The sequence below is a fragment of the Charadrius vociferus genome, unplaced genomic scaffold, assembly GCF_000708025.1.
Source record: "Charadrius vociferus isolate BGI_N301 unplaced genomic scaffold, ASM70802v2 scaffold54, whole genome shotgun sequence".
Taxonomy (NCBI): Eukaryota; Metazoa; Chordata; class Aves; order Charadriiformes; family Charadriidae; genus Charadrius; species Charadrius vociferus.
The window spans coordinates 3,931,526-3,950,927 of record NW_009648350.1 but is presented as its reverse complement, the minus strand read 5'-3'; the positions used below and the strand labels follow the sequence as shown (position 1 = coordinate 3,950,927).

The 19,402-nt window shown below is 37.2% G+C and overlaps 1 protein-coding gene across 1 annotated transcript in view; it reads left to right on the top strand.

Annotated features, from left to right (window-relative positions):
- LOC104286604 (chromosome unknown open reading frame, human C17orf85) overlaps positions 1 to 16,422 on the top strand; it is a 16,693-nt gene extending 271 nt beyond the window's left edge. The window contains exons 2-13 of the mRNA XM_009885216.1: positions 1,516 to 1,581; positions 3,135 to 3,240; positions 4,205 to 4,330; positions 6,651 to 6,779; positions 9,114 to 9,187; positions 10,108 to 10,216; positions 10,974 to 11,073; positions 11,394 to 11,500; positions 12,628 to 12,913; positions 13,728 to 13,885; positions 15,085 to 15,249; positions 15,772 to 16,422. Of these exons, the coding sequence (XP_009883518.1) occupies positions 1,516 to 1,581; positions 3,135 to 3,240; positions 4,205 to 4,330; positions 6,651 to 6,779; positions 9,114 to 9,187; positions 10,108 to 10,216; positions 10,974 to 11,073; positions 11,394 to 11,500; positions 12,628 to 12,913; positions 13,728 to 13,885; positions 15,085 to 15,249; positions 15,772 to 16,007 (1,662 nt within the window). The 3' untranslated portion in view covers positions 16,008 to 16,422. The remainder of the gene's footprint in view (positions 1 to 1,515; positions 1,582 to 3,134; positions 3,241 to 4,204; positions 4,331 to 6,650; positions 6,780 to 9,113; positions 9,188 to 10,107; positions 10,217 to 10,973; positions 11,074 to 11,393; positions 11,501 to 12,627; positions 12,914 to 13,727; positions 13,886 to 15,084; positions 15,250 to 15,771) is intronic.
- The last annotated feature ends 2,980 nt before the right edge of the window (positions 16,423 to 19,402 follow it).

Sequence of the window (19,402 nt, the reverse complement as noted above, 5' to 3'; positions counted from 1 at the left end):
GGTGTCTGAGGGGCTTTTGGGGGCAAATGGTAAGAAGAAGCGGTCAGGATGTGCTTGGGAAGGAATGGAGTAAAGGAGGTGGTGGAGAAGAGGATTTGGGGTTTAGGGGTGGGCTCTAGAAGGCGGCTGTGAGTGGGAGAGCGTAAAAGCAGTGGTTGATGTGAGGAACATGGGGATACCTGGAGCAGGGGGTGATCGGGAGAACAGAGTCGGAGGCACTGGGAATGTGGGCCCTGATGGGTGGGTTTTGAGCATTTTCTTGCTATTTTTTTCCCTTTTCTATTTTTGCCAATGAATGCAAGTTTTAGTAGGATTAGGTTTAATACCTAAAAATGGGTCAGAGTTCTTCTAAACTCCTAAGTAGTCTTTTGCTTCCAAAACTTGTGTGGAAATTACTTTAGAAACTAATCTCTAATTAGCTGATCTACCAACATGCTCGAGCTTCTACCAAATACGTGGCCTAAAAGACAGCACCCTCCTTGTGCTCCATGAGTCAACCTTAGACAGTGGGCTTTTTTAAACTTTAAAAATAATGTTTATTTTGCTTTTCTTTTTCTTTTTAATACCTCTGAACATTTGGCAGCTTGAGACAAAATTTGACGCTGTTACTAAGAAAAGTGCTTAGATTGTGTGTACTTTGGTATTTCTAAACTGACTGGCCTACTCTCTAGAAAAGTCCTTTAGCCAAAATAATTATTGCAGCACAAGTGTAAATAACACGTTTATCCCTAGAGAAAGCAAGATGTGTTCTTCCAGCCCCAAACTTTTGCCAGGTGGTGGTCCTGAGGGTGCCAGAATGAAGAGGTACCATTTTTACATAGGCAAACAATGAAAGGAACAGAATTGGGTCATTAGTTCAGGGTCTGTGTGGTTTAGTGCAGTCTTGTGAATTCAGCAGTCCTGATCAATGGAAATGAAACTTGTAATTTTTTTTTTTCCACATCATTCTCCATCTTTACTCTTTATCAGTAGGGCTGTATCAAAACAGTAATGTTTCATCCTGCTGGTATTTGGGAGTTGGGTTTGAAACAATGATAGGAATAGGGGTAAGAGGTAGTTGTTTAATTGTGGATATGGTTTGGTGTTCTGACTTTCGAGACTAAAAGGTGCAAATTGACACTTCAAGAATCAGGTATCACTGTTAAATCTGTCCATGTTTTACATGAAAATTATACCTGAAAGCAAAATTGTGGAAGTTTTAGTTAGGAAAAGTGTTTGATGACTTCCCATGTATTGCTGAGGGAGAGTAAGTAGTAACCTTAGCAGCGGCAGACATTGAAACTAAATTTTGCCAAAGGAAAGAATGCTTACAGTAAGAGAAATTTGGTTCAGTTTATATGCCTTTACCTTCACTGACATCAGCAAGAGTTATTGCTTGTGTACCTGTCTGTCTAGGGGTGTAGCTTGAAGAAGAGGATGGATTTCTTGTAGAAACGGCCAGATTTTTTTTCCGCATAGCAAGTATGTTGCTTTCAGTGTTTATTGAGATTTCATCACTGTTTTGCTTTGTTTCAGGACACTAGTAGGAGATACGAAAATAAAGCTGGAAGTTTCATTACTGGAATAGATGTGACATCCAAGGTAATTTTTGTGTTATCGTTCTTCAACATATTCTAATTATTGCTACTGGAGAGGAAAAACATTTCATTTACTTCTTCCCCAACACGCTCAGAAGCTTAGCCTCATGTTCAGATAGCTGGCATTTTTCAACAACGAGGGAATTCTCCTTTTGTTGGTTACACCTTGGTGCCATTCGATATTGCAAAACAAAGCCCCTTGAGACCAGTCAGTTGCGGGTTTTCCTCTTAGGTGAGTGACAGAAGGAAGAACGAGTGCTTGGCAGGAAAATCTAGTTTCGTTGCCCTGTATCTTCCAAAGGCATCTTATTCTTTAATAATTTAAGATATAGTTTAAATAATGTGAATAGCTGTTGCATTTAAATAACTTAAAGTTACATAATTTTGTGGAACTTAATCCTACAGCTCATTTCTGTACATTTAATACCAACTTGGCTATTGTTTCATATAGTACAATTCACCACTATATCTAGCATTTGGTAGTGGAGAAAAGCATTTAGTCATATATTTCATAGCACTGATACAATTTTACATATTCTAACAAATATTAATCCCCACCACAACGTTGTGTTGACAAATGACGTGAATTCTCATTGTGCATTACTGAAGCTCAGAAGATTGTGCATGTCAAAGAGTGCCAAAAGAATTCCAGATAAAGGCTGAAAATCAGCTTTTTGGCTTCAATATATAGCTTGTGTGTATTGTAATTCAGTAAAGAATTTGAAGTTCCCCTAGTCAGGGAAAAAACTCATCTTTTGTTACGTTCTTTAATGATGCAACTCTGGAAAACTTTAAAAAATGTGGTCAAAGATGTTTTGGCAATCTTTAAAAACTAGTAAAAATCCCATGTTTATTTGGATATCATTGGTTGCAGTTTTTGCTTAATCACAATTTCTGTTCCATATTTGACTTTTGTTAGTAAGGTCCAAAAATCTATAATGCTTCCTAATAAATGCTGTAGTATAAGGAGTTTCTCAGTCAGTTTCAAAAATTACACAAGATCCACATAAGCTGTTGCTCATGAGCTAATTAAAAGCAGCTTGAACTGCCAGTTTCAATAAGATCTCTATAGTCAGCGCTCCAGCTAGTATCGTTAAATTCATGCTCAGAGAGGCAAGGTTACGTTTTTGTACGTATTTAAAAAACACATAGGGAAAAATCTCTGTAGTCTTAAAAGACAAATTTTCCATGTGGTAGAAATGCTTGTTTTAAGAGAGCTTTTCTTGAGTGCAGCCTCTGTACATTTGTTAGGAAGGAAAAGATAATGTTACTGTTCCATCATGGAGTCTGAGCATTGTCCGAGATACCGTGTTTTCCATGCATCTTGTTTCCCATTATGTTGCTGGACGTACATTAAAACGAGTGTGTGGCACAGAAATGTTCTAGTGAATTATTTCTACATTCTGAAATTTACAGGTCTCTTCAGAATTAATAGAATGATTAATATAGATTGTTGCTGTCTGATAGATTTTATTTTAAATATCTGGTCCTTTGGTGCAACTTGTTGGGAATGCTGCTGTGATTCCTGTTTTGACTGGATTGTTTGGCATTTCGCAGGAAGCAATTGAGAAAAAGGAACAAAGAGCAAAACGCTTTCATTTTCGAGCTGAAGTGAATCTCGCCCAAAGGAATGTGGCTCTGGATCGGGACATGATGAAGAAAGGTACGAGTTTATCCAACAGACAACAAGAAAAGATCCCTTTGTTTACTTCCTTATAGTTCCTATTTATCGTATCATATTTCCTGCATCCCCAGAGGTTTTCCCAGTTCATTGGCGAAAGAAATCACTTTGAGTTATGCTTTTTCACATTTTTGTTTTAATGTCATTAAACTACTTGACAGTTATTATTTCGTTCCCTGTTTTACCAACCCCAGAAAGAAGAAAACATTTTTTGTTTACCTTATTTCCTGTTTGGCAATGGCACCTAGCTCTACATGTCCAAGATTCATCTTCTGGATCAGTGCTGCTTTAAGAATCTTTAAATTCTTTGAAAAGACCTTGGTCACTGTTTGTGTACGAGTGGGGGACTCTGTGTCCCATGCACAATGAGATCAGGTTCTGTGCCGTACACACAGTGATGTTGGACTGATTGCGCATGTGCTCTTAGATGGCAAGCTGGGTGTGTTGGAATATAAGCAGATCAGCTGGGAGATGTGTGCACAACAGATTGGTGCTTTTGGCATTCAGTTAGTTCTCAAGGGGTTTTTTTTTCCAACTGGCAGCTTGCCTGCTAAGCCGTAGCCTGTAACAGCTCTCCATCAGATGATACAAGTGGAAGTACTTTGTACACATCCTGGTCACAGGCCTCATTAGTATTCTGGCTCTTGAGTATTTAATGGTAGTACTTTGGCAGCATTGAAAAAAAAAAAAATATGTTTTTAAGGCAGTTTGATTGCTATGCAGTACCTGTGTCTACCAATGCTTGTAATGTTACACTGCTTTTTAATTCTCAATTTACTGAAGTTTTGCAAGTTACGGTGTTTTAGAATGGTGTACATCATACTTTGCTTTAATTAGCTTCCCTTTAGCTACTTTAAAATGTTTGCTTTATAAACTCGTATGTTAGTAGTATAAAAGCTTGTTCTATAGAAATGAGTGCCAGTTTTGTATCTCTTCCTCTTCACAGCAATTCCTAAAGTGAGACTGGACACGATTTACATTTGTGGGGTGGATGAGATGAGTACCCAGGACATCTTTGCCTATTTCAAAGAGTATCCTCCTGCTCATATTGAGTGGTTAGATGATACATCATGTAAGTAAACGGAGTCTTTTGTCTGTAATTCTTACTCTTTTTTTAACATCGGTTATAGCTGTACTTCAGATGTCTTAGTGGCTTTCAAAATCATTGATTTTTGTCTGTCTCAGTTTCCCTGTCATCTGCATTAATCAAAAGAGTTGTAGAAGAAAAGAATTAATAGCATATGGTGAAAATCACACGCGCTGTCTGGTTGAGTATTTATTATTGGAAAGAGATAGCACGGAATAACTTGCAGATCTTTTAAGTCGGGGGGGGAGGGGAAGCACTAAAATTTTGTGCTGCTTACATCTTGAGACAAATAGTGTATCTGCCTATGAGTGTCACGAAAGATGTCATTCTGAGAGAAGATTATTGAGCTGTGTGCAGTTAGGCAGGTTGGTATGGTTTTGTGCTGCAAAGGAGCAGACTTTTTGCTATATTTGTTTAGTACATTCTTAAGGAGAAATTAGTGGGTGGAAGAAGGTAACAGCTGAATGTGATTTACATAGATTGGAAAAGGAATGTAAATTCACATTACAGGGGCTGTTTCGGGGCGTATGCATGCAGTGAGATTGCCAAAAAGATATAAGGTTGTTGACAGTCATGCTTTCTTCAGTGACACTAATGAGTGTACAAGACCTGTTTGCTAAAGTTGGGCGCTGGATGATGGAACTGGAAAGCCCTGAGACTGTCATGTGGCTAGAAGTACTGTAACTGAAATCACAGAAAAAAGAAGTAGGAGCCAGTGCAGGTTTTCCAATTGATTTGAACTGTGGAAACTGGTTTCCTGACGAGCCTGACTGAGACGTGAGAATTAGTATCATGGTTCCCTGGAATGACCCTGAAGGAATTAGGTTTGAGTGCCAGACAAAAGATGTGGTATGCTACAAAATATTGGTACCCTTGAAGTCACTGTGTATGATGGCTTGATATGCTGCCACAAGGTGACAAAATGTGAAATGCAACGAGCCCTGGGCGGACATCGTGAAGAGCTGCTAGATGAACCTGCGGTGATGCATAAGATATACAGAGTTAAGCTGTGCACTTGCTCTGAGGCTACATTTCTAAGATTGTCTAATTATCCTTTTTCTTAAATGTTACATGTGTCAATTTGGTATGGAACCAGAGTGAACTTGCAGTGCAAAAATGCACACTTCAGAGTTGTAACGGTACTTTACCCAATTATGGTTAAAACACATCTTTTTTTAGTGGTTAATTTTCAAGCTGTATCTGAGTTAGCATGCCAACTATGTTTAGTGAAAATTCCAAGAAAAAGAGTTCTTTTCAGCATAAATTTGCATCACAGCATGGTAAAAATTTTAATATTCCCAACTGAATTACACCTCAAGGTGTCTTAGGGCAAAGGTGAATTTAGACAGTATTCTATGTTTCAAACTGATGAACATAAAATGATAAAGGCTTTGAAAATTTGGAAATGTGAAGAGCAGGTGGGCTTACAAAGATGAAAAGTTATTAGCCAGTCATATCTGGATGTTCTTCACCTTGTAAGTCTTGTCTATTCAAGTAATTTAAGAGAGAATCTTTTATTTTGGGACACTATAGTTTTCTTCATAGCTGAATACACTCTGCTTAACAGCACAGCATTAAATTATGTTTATTGCTGTATTTGCACTGAATGTATTCGTGCAGAAAGCTTTTGTTCAAAATCTGTTTCTAAGCAGTTTTAGCTTTTTCAATTTTGGCATCTATAAAATGCTTTTAATTGGCCTAATAAGTTATATTTTGGTACCATCTGCTGATACTTAGGGCAGGTATGAGGCATGTACTGAATCATATTGTTAACTTGTGTACATTATAATCTGTGCTTGAGCAGTCTCTCCTATTTTCCCCTATTTTCCTGCTTTTTGGAAAAGATTAACAGAGTTCTGCAATGAGGTCCAAGGTTCTGTTAAATTGCCAAAGGGAAAAATGTCAAAGTGGCTTCTTTTTTTTTTTCTTTTTTTTCCCCTTTTAATTGCATTTGTGTGTTAACACGTTTATGAAATACTGACGCTGATTCAATATCCTAATTTGCTGTGCTCAGAAAGCAGTCTCTAATGTATATGGTTGCCCATTTCAGTGATTTTGGTTTTGATCAGTTGTTGTGTGTGTTTGTTGTCATGTGATGGAACGCTGTGGATCCTCCAGTTTATAAAGTGTGTTAAAGAACATGACTTCCTCTGCAAGAGGTATATTTGATTACTTCTTTGTCATGTTGCTATATAAGAGCATTTCTGAACTTTTGTTCATGATTTCTGTCCAGTAAGGCAGCGTATGTGACTGCTTGATTATACAAACTGTGTTTTGTTTTTGTGTGTGTTTATACATGTCATAGGTAATGTGGTCTGGCTTGATGAAGTAACAGCAACACGGGCTCTAATAAATATGAGTTCCTTGCCTGATCAGGAGAAAACAAAAAGCAGAGAAAACAATGAAGAGAAGACAGCAGAAAAAACCAAGAAAGGTAGATTGAGATATGCATATATAGACATCATCTAGTTAAATCAATGAAACTTTAAACTTGTGCTTGGGTACTGCATAATCTAAATTACTGAAGGAGCTTCTATCGTACAGTTTCAGGTAAATGTATTCTGCCACTTTAAAAAAGGCTTTCATCTTGGAAACCTTTTGAAGAAGCTGCTTCTTAAAAGGTGGGTTGGAGCTAGACCAAAAGCAGTAATTCAGTCGATACCAAACATGTTAGATGCAGGGTCATATTCAGATATGATATTTATAGTGGTACATGTTGCACAGAAATAAATCTGTGTGATGTGTGTACAAAGGCAGTAAAAGGATGGATTCTAAGTGTGGAAAAAGCAGGTGAAAGAAAACATCGTATTTTTGAAATACCACAGTGAATTCCTTTCTTGATGCACCACCATCCTTTAAGTATATCGTTCACACTGATGTGACTGTACCACTTCACCACTGTGTATATCATCTCTAAATTTGGCCATGTTACTTTCAAGAAAGAAGCACACTAAAACGTCAGTTAAAAGCATAAAAGGGCAAAGCAGCGAAAGTACACCTTAATGTTGTGATAAATCTGGTACCTGAATGGCTTAATTGTAAATTTATTTTACTTTTAGGGGTGTAAATTAGAAATCGGGCTTTTGCTACCTCAGGACTGTTTTGCTGTTAGGCTGGTTGATAAATTGCTGTGGTTCAAACTACTGTACCACACAGTCCAAAGCAGAGAGAGATGTTGTATTCATTAACTCTTCCATAGATTTTGCTTAAACAACGCTATGTGAACAAAATGCAAGTAGCCAATCTTTCTATTAGATATTTGCAGTGCTGCCAAAAGCCTTTCTAGAAAGTTTGGTGTTTAGGGCTTTGTTAAACTTTTGGGTCCTTCTAACTGATCGCCTTTTCTTCTTGTTGCTTTTCTCCACAACGCAGTGGCTCCTCAACCATCCATGTGACTTTAAATTTTGGGCAAATGTTGATAATGCTTCAAGTAAGACTTGTTATGAAGTTTTTGGAGAATAGTGACTGTCTTGTTTAAATGGAGCATAAATATATGTATTTAATCTTGTTGACTACAAATTACTTATTACGTCATCTTTACACCACATCTCAAAATAAAAGCTGTCATCTAAATTACTGCTGCATAACCTTATTCACCTGTTCATCTGGAAAAGTGGGATATTAGATAAAGTACAAACTGTTCAGTTACATCTTAAGGTGTGAGATGCATACAGATATACTGGAGTAATCTGGCTTAGTTGCATTCCTTTTTTATATAGGCATTTAAGGGCTATTTAGACACGTAGGGAAGCAAGAGACTAGTCTTTACTGTGAGAAGTGTGAGAAGCTTATCATTTGGCGGGGGGAGGAAGTGCTTGAATGCTGTCCCTGATGGAACCTAATTATTCAGGTTTGAATTTAGCTAATTTGTTGACCTAATTTCTCTCTTTGGTTTCAGTTTGGTTAATTGTGCCTTATTCTTTTTCTTTGAACTTGGGTATGTTTTCAGGATCTTTTGAACATCTGCTGCTCTCTAGTATAAGTTTTCAAGTCTATTGTTGGATGACATTAAGATAAGGAACTCTGAAATACAAAAGAATTTGGGTTTTTTTAGCCTTATGTCTATGAAGTACTTTGAGATCTTTGCAAACGATATTGGTATATGTATATAGCTGTCCATACTTGCTGTGGGTTTTTTTTTGTGAGGACTGTTTGGAAAAAAAAAAAAAAATGTCTGATACCAATTTTCTTATATTGAGCTAAAAAGAACCCTGAAAAATCTACATCATCTCACGATTTTATTAGTGCTGGAAGCACACACTCTTTGGTTAGTTATTTCACTTTGAAATTAAGTCACTAAGGTTTGTTTTTTTTTTTCCTTCTGCTCTCTCTCTCAGAAACTTCTAAGCTTTTTAATAATAACCTGGTTTACATTGTTAGTATTGGATACCTGTAGGTACTTGCAGCATTTTAAAGGGAGGCTGAAGGAAATAGACTTTTATATGCCTTTTACAGTCTTGGCCTTGCTGATCTCTGTTATAGACTGAAATGCAGTGCCATTTCACTTGCTTTCAAAAAATTAAATTAATAATCCGTGTGTGCTGCTGTAGGCAGTTATCTGCACAGGGGCTGTCTAGTTAATGTTACTCTGCGCTCATGTGTGCTTCAAATTTCTGTAGACATTTACTGTTTTGATTATTCTCTAGGCTGCACAGAAGAAAGGATAACACCTTCAGTTTGATTTCAGATAATGTAGGTAATAATAATCAAATGTGACTGACACACTAACATGGAGGTTATTTTTTTTCCCAATTATTTTCCTCCTTAGAAAAACAGGATGAAAGTTCTGATGATGAGACAGAAGAAGGCGAGGTTGAGGATGACAATCCAAGTGACGTTGAGGTGAGTACAGAAGGAAAGTGAAAACACTATTATGGAAGTCTTGCTCTGACTGGTGTAAAGTCTTCATAACATTATAGTTTCAATCATATAGATTTGTAATTCACAATTTAATTATCAAAGTAAATTAGGTGGTGAAATGACAGGAAGCGCAGGTATGCTGTTGGTGAGAATAGCTATGTAAGAGTGTTCTGTGAAAGTAGATTTTGAGAAGTGGTAGGGCATCCATCCAGCTAAGAGCTAGACTGGCTGCTCTGTTCTGAGAGGGGGCAAAAAAAGAGCAATAATGGATGGCAACGGCCTTTCAGCAGTGAAGGCAGTGCTTAGAGACAAATAGGATTTAGGCTGTCCATAGATATGTGTGGGAATCAGCATACACATTGATGTTTTGTAAGTAATTTAATCTTCACTGGCTGAATATATAATAGGTGTGATTAGTATTTTTGTTAGGAATGGCTCAGTGAACACTCATACATCATGGAAGTCTGAATTTTAGTTTCTATAAAGCAGATATAAATGAAAAAAAAGCTCCTTTTAGTCATTGTGTGAGGGCATGAGAACCTGTCAGTAAACCAATTTAGATATGAAACAAGCAAAAAAAATCAAGTAGTTGTTTTTCTGTGTCCAAGTTGTGCTATTTATTTTCTGCAGTTCAGTCAGTAGTATAGTGTCATTTGAAAATTACTGGATTTAATAATCTGAGATAATGTTATGAAGCAAGAGAAGGAAATATTTTAAATCTTCAGCACAAATTACTTTAAAAAATGACATTAATTTGTCAAGAAAAAAAGCAGACTTCATTTGAACATAATTTGAAAAGTAACTTTCTTATTAATCAGTTGATTGCTTCTCTGCAAGCAATCCATTTTCGTTCAACAGTAATTTTATTTTTGAGTCCAAAATACCTTTTTTGCCCCCCAAAGTTGGATGCCCTCTCCCAGGTAGAAGAGGATTCTCTCCTGCGTAATGATCTTCGCCCTGCCAATAAACTGGCTAAAGGAAACAAGCTATTCATGAGATTTGCTACTAAAGGTAAATGAACAGCTTAACAAGCATAATGAATTAATTGCTTGTTGTAGTTTTTATTTGTTGACTAATTAATGACTCAAAGTACCTAATTTTTATTTGCAAAATTGTTAGGGTTTTTGCTAATCATTAGATATTAAGATTTTGCAATAAATCCACATTTAATGTGTGAATTAAATCCAGTTCAAGTTGTATGAGAATTATTGTACATAAAAATTTTATCTTGGGCTCAGGGCATTCTTCCCAATACCATAGAATAGGGTTTATGATGCCCTTCTCCACAGAGGTAAATTTCATGTTTTATAAATACCTCATCAGCATCTCAAATGATTTTTGTATTAGTGGAAATTACTGCTGAATACAGTTGAGATTAAATGATATTTATGAGTAAAATGAAAATCCATATAATTTCTGGGCCATGTGGGAAGTGCCACATCCACAAAGAACAGAAAGGTCATGAATAAGGTAAGTATAGCCTCCGGCAGTTACAGTGGGATGTGATGCTCTGTTAAGCTGATATGTAGAAACTCAGTCTCCCTAGAATTAAGTTTCTAGACACAAATAAAACTGTGGTGGTAGGAGAAATTTCAGAGGCGTCAGCAAAACTGTATCCTTCGTGAAGGAGATTGAAGTAATACTGATCTGTAAGACATATTCAGTCTTGCTTTCACTTTTTGTGCCTTTGACTGGATGGTTATTTATTTTTATGCTAGTGGTGTAAGATAGATTCTAAGAGAGAACTATTCCTTTATGTTTTTTTCAGACGACAAAAAAGAGCTGGGAGCTGCAAGGCGAAGCCAGTACTACATGAAATACGGCAATCCGAATTACGGAGGCATGAAGGGGATTCTTAGCAATTCTTGGTGAGTATTGGATAGAATTGTTAGAATGTTTTAGGTAATTGGATGAGATGATCTAAAACTGGTTTAAATGGTAGATTTTCTTTTCAGTTCTTACGTGTAAATAATGTTTTTGCAAAGTGACTATGAATTTGCAAGGGGAGTATTTTCTCATGAAAATAAACAATGTGTATATTCAAAACATTTAGAACAGATCTTTGACATAAATGTATGTCTGCTGTTAAAGCCAGTGATAATTGCACATGCTTAATCCAGGCCTGAATATGGCTCGTTCATTATGCCTTTTCTCTGACAGGAATGTCATTCTTTTTATGGTGTTTCAGGAAACGAAGATACCATTCACGTCGAATCCATCGGGATGTAATAAAGAAAAGGACACTTATTGGGGATGATGTTGGCTTGACAACTCCTTATAAACATCGTCATTCAGGTAGTTGATGGCAATACCTGGGCCCTTTAAGAACACAACTGGGAGATGCAGCGCTGGAAAGGACCTTAAACAATGCCTCATCTAATCCCCTGCGGTGCATGAAAGTGAAATGTCCTTTAAAAAAAAAAAAAGTCTATAACTGAATCACACTTTAAGAGTTTGCAGGGAACAATTGATGCAGAAGTTTCACGCTGCTCATTGGCTTACCAAAATAGCTGCCGCTTTTTATGTGATGTTTTTCTTTTACAAATTTAGGACATGGGGTCTTATAGCATCAAGGGCAAAAAGAAGGAATAACTTCTTTAAACTTCTTGATAATTTGTCCTACTTGCTATGTCAATTCTTCTGTTCTATGAAAAAGCAAGCTCTAGATGTAGAACAATAAAGATTAGAAAATTCTATTAATTAGGCTTGAATATCTTCATCTGCTCCCTAAGGTAGGGGGAGTGCATTAGAAAAATAATTGGTGTAAAAATCTTTGATGTGAGACAAGTACAATGTCAAAGTTTCATATGAGTGGCCTGTTAAAAATACAGCCACGGATGTAGGAAATCTCATGGAAGATTTTGCATGTTGATAATGTACTGCTTTCTGAAAAGATGCTTGCACACTGCTGATGACTAAATTTAAATTGTTGATTTTTATTTAAATCAGTATATGTGATAAATTCATATTAATGATACTTTCTTTTTGGCATTAGTGCTTACAGGACTTGAAAGGATTGTTGCGGAGCCAGTAGTTGTCCCATGAAGCCCTGCAAGATCACAGGAATTGTTATGCTTAGTTCAGGAAGTATGAACTGCACCTCCTACAAGAGGCAGTTGTACTTTATATATTCACCCCAGCTTTATGCTTCAGCAGGCTTCTGAGGTAGTGAACACCATGGGCTTTTTTTTGTCCCTTGACAATTTTCTTCCACTTAGACTGTTCTGTAATACAAGTTCCACTTAGAATATTTTGCAAAATATTTGCTCTCTTTAGCCTCAGAGAACTACAAAGACTCATTTATAGTGGATCATTGATTGCAGTGATGGGTTTTTTGGGTTTTTTTTTTTTTGCATTGGTTTTAAGGTACCTTACATGAATGATAAACTTCAGTTTATTAGAATCAGTTTGTTTTGCTACAGGCTTCATAAATGTTCCTGAAGAGCCTATTGAGGAGGAAGAAGAGGAGGAGGAAGATCAGGATATGGATGAAGATGACAGAGTTGTGGTAGAGTACCGTGATGAACTGCAAGCTTTCAAACAGTCCCGAGACCGCAGTGCAGCAAGACGATCGAGTGCTAGTGCATCTGATTCTGATGAAATGGACTATGATCTTGAACTGAAAATGATATCAACACCCTCTCCCAAAAAGAGCATGAAAATGACAATGTATGCAGATGAGGTGGAATCGCAACTAAAAAATATTAGGTAAAAGTTTCTTATTTAAAAGTATCAGTGAAAAGGCATTCTAAATTTTAATTAGTGACAGATCTGTCAAAGCTTAAAGACAAACTGTTGAAGCTACTTTTTCAAGTAACATAATTTTGTAGTAGATGTTCTAAAAAGAAATACAAAATACAGAAAACAGTGATACAGGATTTTAATTACAATTAACATTTTTAAAATATAGCTTCCTTTGCAGATTTCTGTAACCCTGATTATTGATAATAATGAAGCTCAAAGTGGAATCAATGTATGCAAGCAAACACAATTAACTTCTTGCCCTTCATATCTAGCTAGGCCGGGGAGAAATAACTCCTCTTTCTCTTTACCCTTTCCTTTTTCTTCAAAAAGAAGAACAATGTTGATGAAGTTGATGACAAAAAGGAATTTACATTCATTATGGAAATAGTAACCAAAATCACATGTATTGTACATTATTAAAATAACTTTAATATGTGTCCCTTCAATAATATGATTATACTTCATTATAGTGTCAGTTCTTTCAACAATTTTAAGGTTGCTTATCTGCTCTGAATTTTGACCGAGACACAGCCTTAAGGAGACAAACAAGGAGTACCTGCCTTGAAATGGATATGGAGGTATTTGTGTGATTATTGCTAAGCTTAGGACTCTGACTGGAATGCATGTTCTTCTAACTAATGCTTTTACCTCTGTTTCTCAGTAGAGAAATCCTGGTATTACTGTTTTCTGTGATGTAATTGTACATACAAGAAGACTTAAGAACTATACTAGACTTCATTTCATTTAAGGGACGTTAAACCTATTAAATTTGTTTTAGGAATTCCATGCGAGCAGATAGTATAGCAACCAGTAACATCAAAAATCGGATTGGCAGTAAAGGATCATCAGAGAAAGTTGCAGATGTAAGACTACTGTTAGAAGAAAAACGTCAGAATAATACTGGGCCACGTCAGCCAAACAGCACTGTAAAATCAGGTAATTTTAAACTCTTATGTTGTGCAGAACTGTGACTGGCTCATTAAAATGGATATATTCACTTCACGACCGTGCTCCACTGCAACTAACAAACTCCGGGGAATTCTGTTCAGCAGCAGTTTCTGCATCCATACAGTTAAATTTTCTTCACTAAGAGGCCGAGTTGGGGATTGCTTTGGGGAAAAATGAAGTGCATTTGAGTGAAAGAGTGACGTTTATTTTTATCCAATTTACTTGCCTGTTTCTATTCCCCCCCACTTTGTCTTTTTTGATCTCCTCACTCCTTGAGGCATAGTTTCTGTATGACTCTGAGAAACATAGCATGTGGGGGAGCTCATGCACAAAACAAAATGTGAAACAATAGCTACATACATGAAAGAACATGTATTACATGAATATGGATGTATTCTTCAATTGGCAGGGTTTATTTTTAGGCTTAATTGACTTTTTTGCCTCAGGTATGTGTAATTACTGCTAGTTTTGACAATACGTAGTGTCTAGAGGGTTATCTGACTGATAAGTGAAAGATAGTCTCTTGTATCAATGTAACGTAGAAGTTATGTTGATGTATTTTACCCCTCTTGCACATTTTGGCACTCTGACAAGTTGGCATATATGTCCTATAACTTTGCCTTTCTGGTTTTGTTTGAAACCTCTTTAAGACTAGGAATATCTAGCTCAACCAGGCGAACTTCAGAATGTACGACTCAGATCATGCGTTAAGTATCAGTATATTTAGGATTCTTACATTCTGTTTTTCATTTTATTCTGCAAAATATCAAGCAGTACTAGAATTCTAAAGCAAGGTATCTGTTATCCAGAGAGAATCGTTGAAAGCATACCAATTTTGGTATAATCATACCTCATGCTGGATTACATACACGCTGTGTTGCTAGAACAGAAATGCAGCAAGCCATGGTATGACGTATTTTTTCGATCTTCTGGACATAGCACAACCAGAAAACATTAAATGTCAAATTTATTGCCAAAAAAATAAAATGTCTGGGTAAGTTTTATTGCAGGCATTGCCAGGACTGAAATTTCGGTATGAAAGACTTAATGGAAAGTCTACAGAAAAGATAAAAACAGAGAATCTGTTTCAAGTTCTTCAAATTGTGCAACAAAGATGAAATTAGCTGGCAGAGCTAAAGTAAATGTATCATGATTTTTATAATTTTAATCACTGAAAATATCCCTAGATGTGCGGCAAAGACTGGGAAAAAGACCACATTCCCCAGAAATTAAACCTCCAAGTAGTACCTCTGCTTCTCGTCGAGAACCAATATCAGATGTACACAGCCGGTTAGGAATCCCCAAACAAGATGTAAAAGGCCTCTACTCTGATACCAGAGAGAAGAAATCAGGTTAGTTTTATGCAGAAAATGTAATACTACAATCCCTTTGATTTTAGAGTATAAGAGAAATTTCAGCAGAAAATCATGAAGCGTGTTCAGGTGAGTGAAATTAAAGATGAATTTGCACGTTTGTTCAGAGCTTTGAAATGTAAATATGTGTAGGTAGGTTGAGCTGAGTATTTTTATAAGCAATATTTTTATATAGTTATGCTTAGAAGTAGAGGACTACTTTAAAACTGTGGTGAAAACAGGGCCCTAAAATAAGTGTGATGGATGCAATGGCACTTCAGACCCGTGTGTAGCATTCTCTGTAAATGGGAAACAGTGAACGGGACTGCACTGAGCCTCACATATTTTAATTTCAACTACTGCTTCAAAGCGTAGTAAGTTCCATGCCAAACATTACAGTGGGAAGGGTACGAGGAGCTTAAAGAGATGCAGTGACTTTAAGACCAGGTTCCTCAGACTTCCTCCAGAATTACTCTTAGTCCTGTCTGTTTTTTAAAAAATGTTTGTTTTTCATCTGATTAGGTAATTTATGGACCCGATTGGGGTCTGCTCCGAAGACACAAGAAAAGACTTCAGATAAACCTGAAAACTCTGTGGCATCTCCAGAGGAAGATGATTCAGAGCTCCAGCGGGTTTGGGGTGCTCTCATTAAGGAAAAAGAACAGTCTCGGCAAAAAAAGAGTCGATTGGATAATTTACCATCTCTACAAATTGAAATCAGCCGAGAAAGCAGTTCTGGATCAGACACTGAATCATGATTATTTTTACATTCTGATCCTCGAGATTGTGACTCTGCAGTGTGGCAAGATTTCCTTTGCCCAAAAGCTGGACACTGGCAAAGACTCTGCAGCGAAGGTTCCACAAGTGTCTCTGTTCCTTTTATACAAAAATAGAGATATGTATACCACTTGAAACCTAAAGCAGTCACGTTTGTCTGGAGTCTGTGGTTGGCCCTGTGCAACGTAGGGCATTGTCACATATGTTTATTACAGCAAACCTGTAGTTAATTCTAGCAAAACACTTTTCCCCAAGCTTTGAACTGAAAAGAAGAGGCAGAAATGCTCTGTATTTTTAAGACGACCTTTTTGTTCGTAATATTTTTAACATGGAGCCTCTTAACAAAATATTTTACACGGTTCATCCAAAGAACAGGGCATTTTGTAATCAACATCATTGCCTTGCCCTTCTGGCTCTTACCAGCACCTTTCCTTTCCTCTTGAAGTAATAACAGTAATGCTTCCTGGATAGGCAGCCAGCAAGGATAAAGCATGAAGGGACTATGACATTCCCTTCTTCCAAAATACTGAATGTAAATCTAAGTTAAACATTTTAGTACAGTGAAATTTCACATAGTATTCAAGTAGCATTACTGCTCTCAAGGAATTCTGCTCATTTATTTTGGTGATTATTCTGCTGTAGTAGGGATTGAGATGTTCAGGACTGCAAAGTTGGATGTTTGAGAATGATGTAAATTCCCAAGGGTTTAATTTTTTTTCTTTTTTGTTACATGATGAGAAATTCTGTTTCTTTCATTTTATCTGTATTATGTTTTGAAGAAATCTAACAATTAAAAACATACACTTTTATATTTGTGAGAATTTTCCTGTTGGCCACGGTGAAAGCTATAGTGGTGTTTTCCTATATGCTGTTTAACTATATATATATAACTAAAAGAGAAAAGGAAAACTATAGGATCATTGTCTCATGTCAATATTTTTGAATGTTCTTACTGTATAGTACATGTGGATGTGCACATGGTTGACTTGTTACATTCAGCTTTTTTACCTGCATACCCTCTCTAGGTAGGAAAAAGGTTTGATCGGTGTACAACTGCAATTTTTTCTTGTTGCCTATGGCATTTACTTTTATTGCCAATAATTCTAAATAAGAAATAATGCTAGCACATCACATTCTGGTAAACAGAACAAGTAGCAAAACCATTGTCTGCTACATTTGGATAGTCTGAAAATTTGTTTGCATTGTCCCCGTTTCCTAGGTTCTGTCAGTCCAAAATGTCTATGGATATCTCTTCCCCTTTCTGCTTTTTAACAAAATGTTTTCTCTTTTTTTTTCCCTATTTTTGTACTAGGTTGAAGTAGGTTTGAGGCTTTACAAAAGCAAGGGGTCTGCAATTAACTTTTCTTACTGCTTTATTATGTGTAAGGATAGCAGCATGTAAAACTAAAGGTAAAATGAAAGGTACAGTGACTGGAAGGGTAATCTGGGGACTGACTGCGCCTCAAGCCTTATTATTTCCTTGTTTTGTGACACTCATCCTTGATTTTATATTTAATTATGGAATATATAAATGTCTCGTAAAAGTACTGTTGAGAGTAAAGGACTGCAATGTCTGATCACTGTAATAATTCATTTTAACGTGTGCTTTCATTAATACCCCTTCCGAAGCTTTCAAATAGAATCATACCCGTACCCTACCCATTTCTCAACATCCTGATGAAATTTATTTAACCAGTGTCTTTTTGCCAGTAAACCTTTGTGTTGTATAGCTGCTTTGAATCCGTTATGACTTTTCCTTTTCCTGAAAGGAGATGGCAGATACGAATCATGCACCAGGTTTATGAAGACAGGCTTCTGCATTGTTGTGAACCTTTGCGTGTTTTTAAGCTCAGCAGCTGGTTGTGCTCTACTGTTAATGTTGCTGATAACCACTGTGTTCCCATGTAAATATTCCTAACTTGAGCCCGGTGAGGGACAGACTAACTTGTATGAAGGGCAGAATGGGAATAGAGAATCTCTTCAGCTGTGATCAAAGATCTGAACTAATGGGTGTGTGAAATGAAGAAAAGCAAGGTATGCAAAGGTGTGTGCTCGAGGAAGAGGAGCCATTAACACTGGTTCTGTCTTCCAGATAGTCATAAATACGCCTTACAAATGCCTCCACGTTAGTCAGAGCTGTTGTGTTTATGGTTTCAGGGGAGGAGCCATTAACACTGGTTCTGTCTTCCGGATAGTCATAAATATGCCTTACCATTGCCTCCACGTTAGTCAGATCTGTTGTGTTTATGGTTTCAGGGGTTATGTGTGTTAATGAGACCACGGTAGCTTAGCTGCAAGAAAAATACAGGTTTACTGTTGAAGGGCGCTGTAGTGAGTTTTCTTGGTAACTGAATGTTTGCCTGGCTTTGCTTTGGGATGATGTACAGAGAAGCCTTGAAAAGTGTTTGCTGGTATCAGGAATTCTACCTTTGGTCTTTCTTAGTTACCTCAACGTGGACTGCTGAGTTTTGATAATTGAAAATGAGCACAGAATCTTCAGTGAATGTGTTTTCCTCAACATGGTTAACTTGAGTCTATTTGACCTAGAGGGAGATTGCATAGAGAATTTTGTTACAAGTCCCTTTCTTGTTGTGGTCGGCTGTTTTGCTCTTAACTAAAGCGTTCTTGGTCTTTCACTGAACTCCCAGATATTAGTGTATTCCATGTTAGACAAACTACAATTTCAGTGTAAGGAAGAAAATTAACTAACTAGAATTCTTTGCCTAATACAAAGAATGCAAGACCTACAAAGGTCACCTTCGAGGAATTTAATGTAGAATTTAATGTTCTGAGAGTGAGAAGTGCAACCTGTGTATTTTACTGAAATGAACTTACGTTGAAAATTGCAACAAGTTCGGCGTTGGCTTTTGCTGGAGGATCTGTGCCTCGGAAGAAAAAAATGGTTCTGAATTTTAGGTGACTGTAGAACCACACTAGTCCTCCTCTTAGGAGTGTTTTGCTGTTTTAAAAAGCTGTATTTTTTTTTTTTTTTTTTTTTGGCAAGTGGTTCAGGTGACTGTTGCGTTGTGCAAAAGCAGTGGTGGTGGGTACTCCGGGCTCTGCCTGCGGCTGTCCTCAGGCGGCTCTGAGCGTGCGGCCTCGGTGGCCAGGCCTGGAAGCCAGGGCTGCTGTTGTGGGGGGAGATGATAGCCAGACAGGGACAAGGAAAGCTAAACCCCCTTATTTTCAGTTCGAGGTGACGTTATAATGTGCAAATAATGACACTTTTATTTAAGCAGCTGTTCTATTCCAGATAAAAGTGGTCTGAAATGGCACTGACCTACCCCGGGCAGCGCTGCTCCTCTTCTCTGTGAGGGGCCGCTCCCTTGGCTGCCCTCAGCGGGGCGAGCTGCGGGTCCCCGCTTCGGCGCGGCCT